The sequence below is a fragment of the Rhinolophus sinicus genome, chromosome 16, assembly GCF_057876585.1.
Source record: "Rhinolophus sinicus isolate RSI-liver-muscle chromosome 16, RSI-T2T, whole genome shotgun sequence".
Lineage (NCBI taxonomy): Eukaryota > Metazoa > Chordata > Mammalia > Chiroptera > Rhinolophidae > Rhinolophus > Rhinolophus sinicus.
Window position 1 is genome coordinate 99434745 of NC_142516.1, and position 17832 is coordinate 99452576.

Sequence of the window (17832 nt, forward strand, 5' to 3'; positions counted from 1 at the left end):
CCCAATTTCCTTAGGTGGCAGTTTTATGATCATTAGTCCCAGAGGTGGTTTTCGCATCAAGCCCCATTTTTCTGATGGCAGGTTTTTGGCGGAACTGCCAGCCTCATAAGACAAGGTAATGGTCCTTAAGAGGCAATCACTTTAGCTATTGTTTCACAGAAGTTGCCCTAAGAGCCTAGAAAGGACCCCACAATTTCACTGCGCAGGAGCATACGGGAAAACAGCCACTGCGGCAGTGGCATATAGATGACAGGGAAGGTGACTGCTAATTTTACAAGAGCTTGGAGATATTCTGGCACCTACATAGGACATCAGGGGACCTTCAGTCACTTTTGCTGGCTGACTGTTCAATCTTCTAGCATTGAAAAATACACAGAAAAGAACTTTATTCCATTGTGCAGTTTTGCAATTTTCTCTAAGGTCAATATTGGACGTGGAATGCCCGATGGGAAATTGCTATAAAAATGGCAGCTAATTACAGGTTAGTGGATAAAACAACCGTCTTCTCTGGAGAGCTTGTGCACATAGGTTGAAGGATAAAATAAGGTTGAGTGGTATTTTATTTCTTTGTGTTTATCCAAGTCACTGGCCCAGGCAGGAAGGTAATCTATGAAAAGGGACATTTTTGGAATAGTTGTTTTTGAATTATGCTCATGAAATATACACTCTGCTATGGAGGACATGTGGGAAAGCTACACTCTGATCGCATGACTAATTTTTAAAGCCTTGCATAGAGAGAATTCTCCCCCAGAACACAGCTGGGTTATTCCTTCGTGGACTGAATGTGTCAGGTATGAATTGAACTAAAATGAAATTTTATTCCACTATGGCAAAATGAACTGAGTGGACACTGCAGCTAGGGTATTACATAGTAGTTCATACACCAAGTACTATTATTTTATTAACTTTAAGAACATGTTTTACATAAAAACAGGCAACATCAAAAAAGCTCAGTTGATAAATGAACATAATATATCACAGATGATTTCATTCCACATTAACCTACATTTATTAGCTTAAACTGAGAGATTAGGGAAAAATTGGATCTCATTCCAGCTTTAATCATGGATACAAATCGTTTGAAAGTTATTTCATTAAGATTCTGAAAATCAAAGATTAACCTATGCCATCTGATCCATGCAGCAACTGATAAATTCAGTATTTTCAAAGGAAACATTGAACTTTTTTTCTTGCAGCAAATTGAAACCTTTCAGAAACTTGCTTAAATGCATCAAGTTCCTAGCCCACCTTTTTAGTATGCATGAGCAAAATACTATTTAATTTCACACTCAACTAATCCTTTAATAATTTTCTTTCAGCCAGAATAAAAAAGGCTATTATTAATTTCCTAATAAAATTAAAAAAAAAAGTTATTCAGGATAGGACTCTAACCTTGGACCAGTTTCAATTTCTTTTTATTTTTTCTGAGAAAACATCAAAGATTAATGTCGATGACAAGTGAGAAATTGTCCCTAGAGAACTCTTCAAGGTCTTTTTCTTACCACATTCGATTGGACTGGAATGAATTGACATTAAAGCATCTTTATCATCACTTTTAAAGTCCTACTTTCTCTTAGTACTGACATGAAGGCTTGTAGAACTTTTATGTACTTTAAATTAATAATATATATAACAGACAAAAATATACAATTTTACATTAAAGCAACAGTAAGGGTCTCGTGTCAGTTGACCACATGACAATGTTGAGGAAATTTACAGGTATGGTTTAATGGCAGAGATTGCTCTTCTTTTAGGGAAAAGGATGAAACGAGATCTTTCATTTGTCTCCGAGGACAAGATGTTGCAAACCTCATGATCAAAACACCTGCCAGTTGGAAGCTCCCTCCCTGAAAAATGATCACCATACCAGCTTCAGTGTTGTAGCCCACCACCACCAACAAAAACAAAGGGAATAAATGGGGGAACCCACCCCAACCAGAGGCATTCAAAGCCTCTACATCGAATTTCCTGTTTCCCACCTGTTTAAGACCCTTAGTGTTACTCAATGGATGGATACATATTTGAGATAATTAAAAAATAAGACTGGCTTAAAAGCACCTCCACCTCAAGTATGTAAATACATGCAAATTAAAGATTGCTCTGACAGTCCTTGGGACCCCATTTTTTACTGTTTCATGTATAAGCACCATTGAGCCAATTTTAAAAGCACATTTGCAGGGATCAAGTGTTTAGTGTGTCCTCAAGTTTTGTAGATTTATTTACCTTTAAACAAAAAAAGTGTAAAGTGTGTTAATTTACACTCCTCTTATCATATCTGAATTGACCAAAATGTTAATTTTGGAAGTGCCTTTAATCACTATTTTCCCCGACAAACTAAAATGGCTCCATGAAACCTGATGATTAAAGAAAGAAATCCATATCTCCAAAAGAAGCTTATATCTGACCCTCTATCACTGCATGCAAAGAGAGGGTCTGTCTGAGAGTATTTTTCCCAAACTCCTAATGTAAGTGGCAGACAACACACAGGAAAGGCTAACCTTTGAACCGACCAACTTGAAGTTTCTTAAAAATCTTTGGACAAAAAAGAAAAAATCATGTAGCAGATTAAAAAATTAATGATTTACAAATTATAGAAAAGATATGTTATCTACAATAGATGCCAGGTGACTCGTTATTTTTTAAAAGCCACATCCAAATGAGTAATTACATTAAAACTACCATCTTGGTTCTTGGTGCTTTCCAAAATTCTGAAATTACAACAAAGGAGAAGACATACCAGATTTTTTGTTGTTCTTTCCTCGGGACAATTGGGCAGAGAAGGAAGTGAACCTTCCCTCTTTGGTACAGGTCCTACGGAGCAACCTAGCCTGGGGCCCCCTTTTATGGTCAAATTTAAAAACCTTTGAAAACAGAAGTTTATCACGGAAATTCTGACAGATCCTCACCCTGAAAAAGACTAGCAGGTAACACAATAATATTAAGAAAGCTCTCCCTCAAGCAAAACAGCACTACAGTGCAGGCGATAGAGTTGTCTAATGGGTGCCCTCGGCCTGCAAACAACTGTGATTTAATGCGCATGAGCCTTGGCCATACGGTAGCTCCGTGACCCTCTAAGCTAAGCCAATTTTTCTTTCCTCCTTTATTTCTAACTGAAATATGCCTCAAAGGGTAAAGGATTGCAATTTTAGCCTTCACTCATGTATATATTGCTTTCTTTCAACAATATCTGACGGGCCTGTTAACCACAACCCAGGGGGGTGCTGAGGAGGTTGCACGGAGGGCTCACTGAATACAAAACACCAAGCATTTTCAGTAGTTTATTTGCATTTTTTTTTCTCTGCTTATTTTAATATGCACCATGTGTAAGTTAGATGAGGGCTACAGTAAAAACATTTTTCAATGACTGAAATCTTACTTTTCCTTCTAACGATTTGGAGCAAATCACATATTCATTAATTATGATGAATAAATGATTTCTGCTACAGTGTCAAAAAAACAGTGTTCATCAGTATGAACAGTTATCGTCTACAGAGATGATTTACACAATGCAGGTAATGAAGGAGTTCTTAGCTAGTCTACTACTGAACTGAAAAGTTGAATCTTAAAATTCCCTTGAAAATACCACATGGTTGGTCATGTATCAATAAAGGAAAGACAGTCCCCATACTGGGCCACCACCATAAGAGCTATATGAAATACTTAGAAAAGAAATATGGAAACACTTGTGGTAATGATTGATAATTACAGAGATACACTGCCATAATGGTACATGTTTATTCGATGATAAAGTGAAAAACAAAAATAAGATAAATTTGGTTATAGAAATTCCTTAAAGAACACCACCACTTATTTATTTCAAACTTGAACTATCCCAAGAATGTCATGAAAAGAAATTAGAAAGCACTGGCTAAAAGCAAAGCAGTCTGGATACACCAACGTCATCAGCATGCCTTGTGCTTGTCTGTTAACCCTCTGAGTACATCTCTGACATGCAGGATCTTGATAACTCCATGCTGAAAAGATTGCATTCCATCTGATTACTCAATATTTCTACTTGACAGGTCACATTCCACTGTTTATTCAGCATAGATCACTCAAATTCTACAGCGATGCGCTGCGGTCCCCATGCTGAATGGGCCCTGCACTCTTCTCAGCTGCCCTGCCCAGCTTCATATGGTCCACAGTCTCCCAAGACATGGATGGAAAAAGGCCTGAGCCATGCACTGTAAGTCCTGTACACTAGATGCTGTGGCAGAACACGTAATGCCCATGGGAAAAGCAGTCATTCGGAGAAAGAAAGGAAAGTGACCATTTCCTGCAGATAGGTCTCTGCCCATAGGATTCTTCATAGTTACACATTTAGAGTTGAGGCCAAGTTATATAGCTACTCCTTAGTGTTACTTAGAGTAGTGCTTTGCTTCATAATTCTAGAGAAAGCAGTAATTTCTGACCAGTTCAGGGTACTTCACTAATGTGGAGTCTGCCTACACACCAACACCCTTCCGGGTGTTCTGCTCCCTATCCCCCCCCCCCCCAAATAATCCCGACTGACTTGTGTGTGCTACTTTGTGATGTTGTGTATCATTTCAGGACTCTCTAAAAGGGGCAAAACTCTCAACAAATAATCTTCTGCTTACATATCAGGACAACACAGACCAAAGAAATAAACCTAAATGTGGAAGAGCAAAAGATTAGAAAGGGACTACCTTGCAAAAGTCATGGTATGTTATGATCTTAAAATCTATATTAATATAGCCCATAGTTTATGAGTTGGAGAGTTAAAAGCAGCAACTGAAGACCCATGTATACTTGAAAATAAAGAACTGGCTATAGCAAGGTCAGAGACCTTTAGCTAGTGAAGTAGATTCACCCCGGAGACAATAAGGGTCATTCAGCCCTCCAGATGCAAATTTTATGAGACTTCACTCACTGTTGTTTCCTAGATCACAGAGCTGAGCAAACCTTAGGACAACGTTTGAGTTAGGCCCTCGCCTCCAAGGCACCATGGCTCGCCTCATCTGTAAGCATTATAGCAACATACAAGAAGCTCCCATTCTGAAATACGACACATTCCAGAAGAAACCCAATGGAGACACAGGGCTAAGGAGAAAACATTGGTAACAGGAGTGAAAATACAGGTCTCAGACAGGACTTCACCCACTGAGAGAAAAACAACATGTTCCTCTGGATAGCTAAAGACCGTGGTATAAAAAGGTCATCGTAGGGAACATAAGTTTTATCCTCAGGGGTATCTTCTAGGTCTCCTGTCCTGTTTTTCCTGGAAGGCTATATGTAGGTAAACCTAAAGGTGCACATGGAATTATGTTACCAGTGGTTTATTTCCTTAAGACCCATTTTTGGAACATTCTAGATTGTTTTCTCATTGTGCTTTTCCCTTGGCCACCTTGCAAAACATTTGCCTCTAGTCAGCTGTGCCCTACTGCTCCTATGTATGGATTTGATACCCTATATGGATTTCACACTGAAGACCGCAGTGCATGAAAAAGCAGGTGAGAAAAAGAACAGGATCATGTTTCCTCTTTCTGTTTGAAATTCCAGCCCCATAGAGCACCTGGCGATTTATTGCTCTTTTTCACCAGTTTTTTTTTTTTTTTTTTTTCCCCCTGTAGGTGTCTCATACTGAGCTCGCAGACCCTCCCTCACCAAGCACAAGACAAGGTATGTGACTTCCTGATGGTCTGCACTGGCTCTAGCAGCAGCTAATGTGGAAGCAGCATTTCTGGGGCGTGGTCAGCATATCTTCATATGGAGACAATTTGGGGGCGGGGGCACCATCTCTTTTGTGGGTCAGGCTGTTTGCCACAGACCCAATTCCCTCCACTAGGGATGCAGGACTCGTGGCAGCTGACAGTCATACCTCTAATGACAAAAGTCCCTTTCCTAATAGGATTGTGAAGAAGAAAGAGGGCTGTTTATGCCTAAGTTATAAACCTGCCATGTTCTAAATCCACCGAAAAGGACAAGCAAGATATTATTCTATATGCCCTTCTTGTCAGGACATCTCAGCATCTAAACACACCCCTTGATCTGCAGCAAAATCAAGAAACACGTGTGTATACATCCAAAGGCCTGAAAAATTCCCCAAGGGTTCTCCATAAAATCCAATGCACTCAGAGGGTTAACATGTGCTATATTACATACTGCAGATCCTAGCTTGACTGATGAAAACATTCATTGCTTTTAAGTCTAAAAAAGTTGCAAAGTAGCCTTAACCCTTTGAGGACCCTATTAGCAGCAAGTTGCTATCTTCACAAACAACAACATGTCATCATCTCATTCAGCAAAGGGAAATCAAAAGATACCAGAAAACACACTTTCTGTTCTGCCATTCAAGCATTGAGTGCTAGATAGATCAGATAAAACTGTTTTACATAAATTTGGAAAAAATCTCAGAGTCTCAAAGGGTTAAGCTAGGACTTCGAGTAAAAGGGTCTTATTAAAAGGGCGAGTTTGGGGAGCGAACAGTCTCGGAAGAGCTCGGGGAGTAGTCTTCGGATTCCGAGTTGAGTTCCGGTGGAGCTGGCTGCGCCTTGTACCGGCTCCTCACATCCTGGTTGCGTCTTCGTCGGAAAACCTGCCTCTCCTTATCAAGAGCGGTGGTCTAGCAGGGGCATAAAATGAGAAAGAGGACAATTAGGCCGAAGGAAATGGCCGACGAAACTCTTTCTGAGACTTTCCGAGTTCACAAAAATATGCTTGCCAAATTAACCTGTCCATTAAGGTTCACTTTTGTGGACACGAGTCACCACTGTTGGGGAGGTCTCTGCTTTCCAAGATGTAGCTCCTAAGAGCACCTGGTCATGACATCAGCAGTCACAGGCAGGATGGATGATGTCCTGGGCTCAACCTCTCCCCAGCCCTACCCAGACTTGCCCTAGCTCCACAGCTGTTACTCTGGGCAGCTCCCAGGCAAGCGGGAGAAGCCCTAGTAAGTGGGTACCCCACGCCTGTGTGTCCGACATGTGAGGACGCCAGGCGAGCCTCATTCATCAACATTCAGCTCAAGGAAGCTGTCTAATAAAGATGAAAGGTGATGGATTTGTCAGACATGGAAACAGAGCCACAAGCTCATCCTGTTATTTTAGCATCTCCTCATTCTAAATTATCTTATTATCTGTTGATGAGGGAGTGTGGTTGAATCTCTGGGAAGAACTGTTTTAATCTTAATGAAACCAATGCCTGAAATTGAAAACTGCTTTGAATGCTATTAAACCAAATGGAAACCTTCCCATGGATTTTACTTTACAAAGCTCATTTTCACCGTAGTATATGATAATTTATGAAACCGAGATTCAGTTCTGTAGGCATTCCAACTCCTGGTCTCTACGCCTCATTTTCCTGAGGAACCTCAGATGACCTCAGGATGTGCAATCCAGCCATAGCTCTGGAAGTTATTATGACATCAGAATTGGGAACGGCATGACTTCATTACAGATTTAATGGGTGTGGGGAGGAACAGGGTCATTACAGAGAAACCTTACACAGAGAGCAGAAGAGCAGGTACAAAGCCTGAAGAAAAATATAGAACACATATAAAAGTTGAAGGCGTCCTTGTTTGAAAGTCCCTCTTTAAAAGGATGTAGCCTGGAGGTTATTCTGCTTTTAAGAGATTACTTTTCCTCTACAGGGATCTATACCACCATTTTTCCTCTTGAAAATTTACTATTAGCTTCTTCAAAGAACGGAGATAAATTTATAGCCGGCCTGGTCCTGAGAACAAAGTGAAAACTAAGCCCCTCATACAATTGCAGTACAGCATTAGCACAATCTTAGATCTAAAGTAGGGCAATCAAAGTTCCAAAATGAAGTAATAAAGAGAGAAAGAGAGGCAATGCATAGAACCAGTACAGTAAATGGCTTCGTTAGGCTAAGCTGCCCTGCTTTAAAAACTATCCACAAACTAAATAACAGTGTTACGGATTCAATGAGGAAGATAAACTTTCATAATTCACTTCTTGTTTCACTAGACTGTTAATACGATGACTCAATAACTGGTTTGTTGAAATGTCTATGTTTGATTCCTCTACTTGTCAAAATTTTAAGGATCTATATATATATATATATTTCTTGGTCTTATACACACAAATTTATGGTATTTTCATCATCATAAACCAAAATTCCTAACTTTATTTAAAACACTGTAAAGTTACAACACATGGCATTTTGCTTTCAAAGCCAACTGAAAGTGTTCTCTTTGTATAGAGTTGAATGTTTGTAAAAAACAGACATCTATTTAGTCTGACTACATAAAAACCATTCTGTAGTTAATCCAACAGTAATATAAACTTTTCTTTTGCTCATAAAAATTTTTTTCTATTTCTACTTTCTTGAGAAAGAAAAAATATCCTTGGCATTGGGCTGAATACTGACTGGTGAACTGCGGCTTTCTAGTGTAGGGGAGACAAGCACATGGGGCTGCAGTCAGGAATTTTGAGTCCTGCTCTGTCCATCACTGGCTGTGTGAACCACTCACTCAGTTCTCAGTTAAATAAGGAGCAGGCATAACCCCTTCTCATCCTCCCAGAGGTGCTGTAGGTAAAAATTGATGTGCAAATGTTTTCTACATGGCTAAGTCTCCCAGAAATGGAAAGTTGTTGTTTTTTTTTCTTTACAATTTTATGTAAGATAGTGTTTTAAAATGAAGTAAGTGCAGGTCAGAGGAAAACAATACAAGATGAAGCTCACATTAGAACTTATCTCAGAGAACTCTCTCTCCCTCCCTCCCTCCCTACTCTCATTGGCACCTTCTCCCTATTTACTTCATCTCTCCATAAGGTACTCAGTTACATCCAGTCACGCTCTTGGCTGCAGCCACTGAAATAGGCCATTTCTCCACAAATACCATAATCCACTTTATACAAAGGCTGGTGACACTAGGTGTTGAGCCTATGCTTGGATGGTCCCATCCCCCTCAGTTTCATTTCCATGTCCCCAGATCCTTTTAAGGGCAATCCTATTCTCTTCCTTACTTGTCACTCTGCCTAGAGAACCCTTGCCCTGTCCATTTTAGACAGCAAGTTCTCTCCACTCCTCCCAGTTTCTCCAGTTAGCAGCTTTATGATTGGTTCCTGTGCTTTCAATTGTACCAATTCACCAGTAACTTCTTAGCAGTTATGTCTGGAAACATACCATGTCATGATCACATGTCATGGAATAAGGGTGTGACGGTTATTTCTGGTGAATTTATAGTCTCTTAGAATTGAATGAGAATTTATAAAGCATTCTTTGTGCAATGCTCTGCCTTTCCAGGCCAGGGAACTGAGGCTCGGGCATGTAGACAGACCTCCCCAAGTTGCATCGCTAACTAGGAGCAGAACTCCCGTCCTCGGGCAGAAGGCCCGAGCAATTGCTTCCCACTGACTCTGACGTATTTCAAATAGAATCGAATGGAGTCCCCGCGCTCCAGGAGCTCTCTCCTTCTCTGTTCCCAACCAGAGTGAGCTGGGGAGAAGACGCTGACCACAAGCAGCCTCAAAGGCCCTAAGACCAGGGCTTTCCATTCTGATGACCTGAGAACCCCTCTCAGGGACAGCAAGTGTACAACCCCACTCTGGACCCGTAAGCTCCTAGGGAGGCCTGGGTATAATGACAGAGAGGCTATTTCCTCCCCACCCAGGTCCTGCCAATATTCACAAAGGCTACACAATTCACATTTAGGGCTTTCAACTGACTTGCTCTCAGAGATGTCCCCGAGGGTGCACTGTCCACAGGCCTCTCCTCCCCAGGCTCCTGCCCACTTTCTCCCAGCTCCATGGACTGTGGTTCATTTTAAAAACTTCCTCCTCTGGGTTCCTATGAAACCTGGTGCTGTTATCGCTGTGCATCCTGCCTACAACATAACTGACTCTAATTCACTGTCTCCCCTGCCACATTGTAGACGCTGTGGAGGGCAAGATTAAGGTTTGGACATCCTCTCGGTGCTCCCCGCAGTTCATAGCACACAACAGATACTCTGCAAAGGCTGTGGCTTTTGAAATATGGGAAAATACTACAGAGGTCACTTTATTTTCCTCCTGAGCACCCAGCCCCAGTCCATCCCACACACAGCTGACAGGTCAATTATCCTCAGGTCCGATTTATTTACAATCCCTCATAAAGTCTAATTCCTTGTCCTAACATTCACAACGTGCTTACAATAAAAATTTCCAGTGTCTAGTTCCTGTTATTTTCAAAATGATCCCATAACATCAGCAAACTCATTGTTCCCCGTTAGCTGACATTTGATTTTCTTGCACAGCACCCAGTTACTCTGCATAGGGGTAGCTGTGCCTCAGTTTCCCTTTGGACATCCTGTGCTCCTGTACTCTGTGGTTCCAGTGAAGGTGGCCCTCCCCCCATCTCTGAGAGGTTGCAGGGTGGGCTGGTGACCCAGCAAGCCTGAGCTTACTGCATTCCCCTATACCCATGACTGGTTCAGGATGGGCATCCAATCCAGTTAACAGGACATAAGGAGACTTTTGCTGGGATTTCACACTTATAATGAATCCCAATTGAGGGAGGATGATAGGCCTGGGGTTGCTTCCCATATCCTGGTATCACATGAAGTTCCAGACTAAAGCTAACACAGGGAGGCAGACGGTAGGGATTCAAAGAAACCAAGCCCAATTGAGTGCTGAGTCGATCCATCATTGAAGCTAGACCCAACCTTGGGACCTTTCAGATTATGTAAAATGACAAATTTTCTTTTTTGCTTAAGCCAGTTTGGTTTGGGTTTTCTTTGCTTGCACACATATTAGGGACATATTAAATATTTCTTAATACAGAATTAAATTATTTTAGATGATTATGTAGTTTCTGAATAACCAAAACAAAAAAAAGAAAAAAACCCTCAAATCAACTCTTTAATACAAAAAATAAGACATTGAAAGTATTAGGAGTCAATATATAAGAATACGATTTATGTTTCAGAGATGATCAAATGCTTCCATCAGATAGAGTTAATATTCTCTTATAGTCATATATTTGTCTACTCAACAACCACTCACTGCAGTCTGTTTTTATCACAGTAAGCACTGTAATATATGATATCTTTCAAATTTTAATTGTGGCTATAAAATTATGTGCAGTTCAAATTTTATAGTTGAATTCTGTAGCCCCCATATGTAGTTTAGGACAGAGAGTTCAGCAAGAAATAGAACAATGTGCTATTACATAGTTTTAAAAAGGCATTGCTATATATTCCAACTGGTAATTTTCCTCTATAAAAGCATTCAAAACATAAGTTTTTCTCTGACATGCTGCCTCACAAATGTAACTTCTGGGCCCTTTCAAACATTTCTGAAAGGCTGCTTTCCTCTTTATCAATCACAAAAAATCCCCAGCTATCCCAAGCAAATAGGGTCTCTCCTTCCTACGCCTGTCTTTGTAAAGTAAGGTTGTCCTCAGGTATCGCCTTGATATGCCCTTAAAACTTAAGACTTCCTAACGGGCATATTATTGTATTAGTTAATTTGCTCATGGTTTGTAGTTTTGTTGGAACATGAATGGACTTGCAGTAGAATTCCCAAGTGTTTCCTCAGAAAGTTATCACTTCATTAAGAGTTTGTAAGAGAAGCTGAAGCCTGCACTATCACATTTTCATGCTAATTATCACAGGTTAGAGGTGAGCAAGAAATCTCTCGAGATTCTAGGGTTGACCAGTAGTAAGAAATGTGATGCTCTAATCTAGTTACTTGCAACATATACCCGTTAACGACTACTATCTGGCATATTGGGCTATGGCTAAATAAGAGTGGACTGGGGGATTCTGGTCAACACAATAAATAGTGGGCCAAATAAAATCCTACAGATAAACTAATATAAACCTGACCTACACAGAAGAAACACTATCCCTACCTCACACTAAACCCTTAGTTATCACAATGTCCTTAAAGACTTCCAGATCAAGTGTGAAAATAAGAAATGGTAAAATAATGTCCTGACCTTGGCCACTCAGGTAGCTGCACACATAGTAGTTGGAAATCTTAGAGAAATTAATATCTATTGTGTTTTGGAGCCTGCCACGAGACAGGGCAGGCACCAAAACAGTGCTTGCCTAATACCAAGGAAATTTATTCCACCAATCGATATACCTAAAGCACTTGCTCAGTGTCCTCTTCTGTTCCAATGAAATGACACTAGGCTACACATAGTACTCAGATATTTCAAATCCTTATTTCGGGCACTAAATTTGGAAATCAGCATAAATACATAGGACACAGCCATCTGGCATATCTATGCAGTGTAAAGGGAAAAAATAGCATGGAGGAGAAAGGTCAGGAATGAATTCAGAATGTGAACTGGATGTTAGCTTTGTTTTTGCCCGTCTGTGTCACCCCCATCTCTGTGATGCTTGTCCTAGCTGGTCGCTTTAGCTTAATCCCCTTGGAAGCAGCAGTAGGGGGTAGTCAGGAGAAACAGCTTTTTGTCCTAGCTCAGCTAATTATATGACCTTGGACATGTTTCCTAACCACGTTGGGCCTCAATTTCCCACTCCACAGACTGAAGGTGGGGTATAGTTCTCTAGGGAAACTTTCACCTATGAAATACTATGAATATGCTTAATATCACTGTCAATCCTGTAATGGGGTATGTTTTTCTCTTAGCAAACACTAGGCCCTACAGTCTATGGATCAAAAATACTTCTGTAATACGTGCAGGACTGGCAAGAGATGCACCCCATTTAAGTTGCGAGGCAATGTTTTCTGTCATGGCAGTAATTATTGGATTTAAGTAACTGCATTTTTCAGAGGCAAACGTTGACTGCTTTCCCTTTTTGCTTTTCTTAATTTATTGCTAGCCATCACAAATAGTCTTCATTTCATTAATAAAAGAACAATATCGTGCATGTTGCCTTTTAGCCCATCCATTATTCATACTCCCTCAGAGACAGAAGGGGTGCAGGGGCTGCAGTATTAATCTCGGGAGCCCTTTCTTTCGCTTGCTCTTACTCTGCAGGGACTCAGTTATGACTGGCTTGCCACTTCAGAAATGTTTGGCTTGCTAGTAAAATTAAACTGACAAATCGATTGAAATATCCACCCTCTTCATTTTATTTGGCTTACTGTCATGCTTATTACGATCTGTTTTGTTTTGCTTTAATATCCTTTTGGAGTCTCGCCAGGAACTGGAAGTATTTGGATATATGACATGGTATTTACCTAACGTGACAATGACCATTAAAACAGTAAAAGGAGGCCTCATGGAATGAAACCTAGTAGCCTTCTAAGCTACTTTCTAGGTGTGACTCTCTTAACTGTGATTCCTGGTTTCCCTGGGCGGAGCTGGCCCCATGCTTCTCCCCCACTTCTTATACATAGGCTGCCGTTGCTGATCTGATTCTTTATTGAATGCCAAATTGGCTGAGTTCAGCAATACCTTTCTGATGGCCTCCCATCAGAGGGTTAAAATCATAGTCTCTTGCTGAGCTCAGCCTTCTAGAGGAAAAGTTCACGAGCTTCCTCTACCCTATAACCCCTGATTTTCTCAGTCGAAGCTAAACTGAACTGTGTTGTTTTTCCTTCATCATCTTAGCTAAGAATAACTACAGGTGTAGTTTATCTTAAGATAAATCTATGAAAATTTGGAACTCATTAAGCAGGTGAGTTAGGGGGTAACTACTTTCGTTAGAAAAACAATTTTTAACTGCCAAAAAAGTTACTCTTGGGTTGCTATAAATGGATACTATTCTAGAGCATCTTATATGTGATTTCATTGTCCAAACTTTATTCCAAACTCTTCAAAAACGCATTTTCCTCAAAATCAAGGTTCCTCTATATTAACTGCCCCTTCATTGGAAAGTTCAATCATTCGTTAACTAATTTAATATTATTATGTGCCAGGCATTCCAAGAGTTGGTGGAGATTACAGTTTTTTAACGAGCCTACTCGGTGGTATCTTTTAATTTAGAAACATTTTCAAGTCCCTAGAACTGCAGTTGAAAAACTCTTTCTGGAAAGGCCAAACAGTTAATATTTCAGTCTCTCCAGGCCATATGGTTCTTTGACACAACTGCTCAACTCTGCTGCTGTTGGGCAAAAGCAGCTGTAGGCGATTTATAAATGAAGAGGTGTGGCTGTGTTCCAATAAAACTTTATTTACAAAACAGGCAGTGAGCTAGATCTGGCCCATTGGCTGTAGTTTGCCAATCTCTGCCTGATAGGATAACATTTTAAACTTATATTTCATCAGGATTTTTGGCTGCAGCTTGTTTTAAGTAAAATTTAATGCTACAAATGTTCATGAATAATATAACATATAAGTTACTCAGCAGTTTACCCCAACCAGAGCATCAAAACATGTCATGGTTCTACTTTAATAACAAATGCTTTCATCTGAAGAGAGATCATTTTTCTCAGGAAAATCTGTGTCTAGTGTGGACTGGATAATTTTTTCTTGGAAGTGAGGGAAATCCTGTGAAGCCATCTCTTCTCTGAGTTCCCCCTTTGGGCTGGGGTCTGTGAAGGCACTTTTGCATATGCAGCTCCTTTAATCCTTAACACAAATTTGGAAGGCTGATAATACTCTTCTCATTTCTATAGTTGGGGAAACTGAATTTTAGAGAAAGAGTATGTCACTTGCCCAAGGTCACAGTGCAGGAAGCAGGATCCAAACCCAGGGCTTCCCGGCAGCAAACTCTCCATGCGTCGTGCCTCCAGTCTTTAATCAAGTTCGTTTCATCTCAATTTTCAAGACTTCTTCATTTCTCTAAATGTCATTTGTTTGACATATATTTGAGAATTGTTTAACTTCAGTGTATTGACATTTAAGCTCTTTCTTAATAGAATAAGTGTGTCAATTCTTAGGATTAAGTTCTTTATGATGGCTTCTTTCTTACACATATCTCATAAAATCTATATTGTATCAGTTAGTGAACACTACTGAATCCATTTGGATTCAAAGTATGACAGGAATAAATATATAGAAAACAGTGTAGATTTTTTTTTTAATCAAAAAAGGGAAAGAGATTCTGAAGCAATGTCAAAGTAAATATGATACCCCAAAATTTTCGATCAATACTGACTCATCAAGAATCCCAGGAAAATCTCACTTCAGTTTACACCTAATCAGTGAGTCTTGGAATGCCGTGGCAAATTCTCATTTCTAATAACAAGTACATTAAATTTTGAAAAGGCAAGTATATACTGTTGGGATACTTCCTTAAGGGGGCTCTGAAAACAAAAGAAAATAAAATTTCAAACCTGTTTGACTTGGTCAAATAACACAGATGTCTCACTATTCCTGCGTTTCTCCCAGCGACCATTTGGAGAACTATAATACAAGGTGTTGTCCATCTTTTCAGTCTCTTTACCATCAAGGTGCAGCTGCAAAACCAAACCTCGTAGTTTCTCGATACTTTTCTCTGTAATCACAATTTGCGTGGCTTTGAAGCCTAAATCTATGTCTTTTCTCTGTGTTAAACTTCCTGTTATAGGACAGTCCTAGTACGGGAGGGGGTGGAGTAGGGTGGGCGATCCCTTCACCCCCACACCCCACAAAATGGTTTATTCATTAGAATCCATAACCACTGTGTAGAGGCTTTTTAAAAACACTAGCAATCCAAACCCTCTAAACTTAACTGAATCAGAAGCAAGGCTGATTTCACGCCCATCCTGCCAGGGAGCAGTTCCTTCCCTTGGATTTTGCCTTTTGAGAGCAGAGGCTTCGGCCCTTGTTCCTGCAGTGCGGTGACACTCAGCAGGGAGGTGTTTCTCAGTAGGCAGAGCAAGGCCACAGCTAAGCACTGCAGCTTGCTGGGTGCCTTTGGCTGCTGGCTAAGGCCTGCCAGGGAGCCTTCCTCACACCATGGGTTCCTCTCTGGCTTTCACGGGAACCTTTCTTCAAACCTGCACTGAGCAAGATGCATTTAACTGACCCCATTCCTTTTAACAACTGAGCATGACAGCATTTAATAGCCTTGCAAAGACTGTGCGGGCCTGCACGGCTCTGCCTCATTACTCACTGTTGCAGGACGGTGCTCGAGTCCAGTATGCACATTTGAATCACGTCATGCCTGGGAACTCAACCACCCTTTTGTCCTAGCGCACCTCCTTTGAGCTTATGTCGTGTTTTGATATTTGTTTTATTTAATTGGGTTACCCTGTTCTGGCGGCTGCCTTGTTCTGCAAGCAGAAGACGGAATTCTTCTCCACGTGTGGTTGGCCATAGCATCTGCCACAGTGACAGCTTCACTTGAGAAAGGCAGAAATGTGTGTGACCACGGCCCCTTTGAAGAAGGACGCATTTTCAGGAGGTGAACATGTAACGAGATGTAAATGTTTTCCAGTGGTGTACAGCAGGGGTACCAGGGAGTGGAATGGCCCGGGCAGCTCATTCCAGGGAGGGTGTCCCCCCAGGATCTGGGTGACAGAAGCAAGGTCTCCCGGAAAAATCGGCCAAGCAGGTTGCTGCTCCCCTGACAACTGCTGGGAAGCAGCTCTCTGTTGAGAGGCAGGAGGATGAAGGAGAGAAGAGGCCAATGGACCCCCACCATTTCTCTACCATCACCAAAAAGCCTGTCAAAAGGGACATGACAATTCTGGGCACCCCGAAGAGGTGCTTTTTTCCAGCCTATGTCCTGATGTGAGCAGCTTTACAAAAAGCAAGCAGGACTCCCAAGTGTTCTGCTCGGAGTAGTGAAAACAGCCATGAGCACTTGTAAACACAACAATTGGGAACGAGGATGTTCGCCTGTAATGATTGTTTATGTTAGAGAGCTGGCTGCCACCATGGTTAGACAAATGCTCCCACTTCCGTGGAGATAAAAGGCAAGCATCTGTAATCAGCGAGGAGAGTGTGTTCATTCCGGGGCTAAATGGCATTATAAAACTTCCTAATTAAGCATACACGCCGATGAGTTTTTAGCATCATTTCTCCAATTTAGCTTTACATACTGGGCGCGCTGTTTCGTACAGCGTTAACTATAAACATTGTTGTTACTGCCCCCAGCTGGAAAACAGAGCAGTTTATGTGTGAAAGAAAAAAGAGATTATCTCCCATCTGCTCCAGCCCATTATTCAGGGATGTGTCATTTTGTCTGCTGATGGGACCATCACCAGGATTTTAGTCAAATGGCCTTTTTATACTCGGCTATGTTTATTAATTATTGTGTTTACTTGATGTGTTGCTCCCATTCTTAATCCCACAAATTTAGTCATATTATTTTCTGGAGTTTTTTTGAAATTAGATTAATTTATATGTGTAATTTTTATTCTACAAATATACACAACTGTAATTAGACATATTTGATGCCCATGTTTAATCGTATATCAACTTTACTCATATAGGTTTGGTTAATATGCCTGAGGTTAGGAGGCATACAATTAAAAAAGGATGGAGCATGGTGTGATTCAATTTATATAAAGGACAAAACCAGGCAAAGCTAATTAATGCAGATAGACTCCAGGTCAGTGTTTACCCTTGGGGCTACGTGACCCTCCTGGAAGGGCCCTGGAGGTAGGAGGGGAGATTGGGGGTGTTAGAAATATTCTGTGACTGATCTGGGTGCTGTTTACAGGGGCTGTTCAGTTTGTGAAAATTCCAATTCGTTAAGGTGTTTACTCATGATATGTGCTCTCTTCTGAATGTATATTATCTTTCAGTAAAAAGTAAAAGATTGATGGATCATCTTCCACATAAAAAGTCAAAGAGAAGAGTCTACACAAAGGCAAAATCCTCCCGCCCCCACCACCAAAAAAAGAGGTTAAACATAAAAGAGTTCTTTCTACATCTATAAACTAATTTACTTAGGTAAGTGAAAAGGTTGATATGCAACTCCTGCTGTGTACTCATAGAGAAGATACAAATAGCCTTCTATGTAAAACTGAATTTAATATATTTTGTTGAAGTTTGGGTATTTTTTTGCTTTAAACA

At 40.6% G+C, this 17832-nt stretch overlaps 1 protein-coding gene across 2 annotated transcripts in view; it reads right to left on the bottom strand.

The window, feature by feature from the left end:
• Window positions 1-3264: 3264 nt before the first annotated feature.
• DCLK1 (doublecortin like kinase 1) overlaps window positions 3265-17832 on the bottom strand; it is a 321063-nt gene continuing 306495 nt past the window's right edge. Inside the window, exon 17 of one of the 2 annotated variants that reach the window (XM_019736467.3) lies at window positions 3265-6583. In XM_019736467.3, the coding sequence (XP_019592026.1) occupies window positions 6419-6583 (165 nt within the window). In that variant the 3' untranslated portion in view covers window positions 3265-6418. The remainder of the gene's footprint in view (window positions 6584-17832) is intronic. The other variant, XM_019736468.3, reaches the window with a different exon arrangement.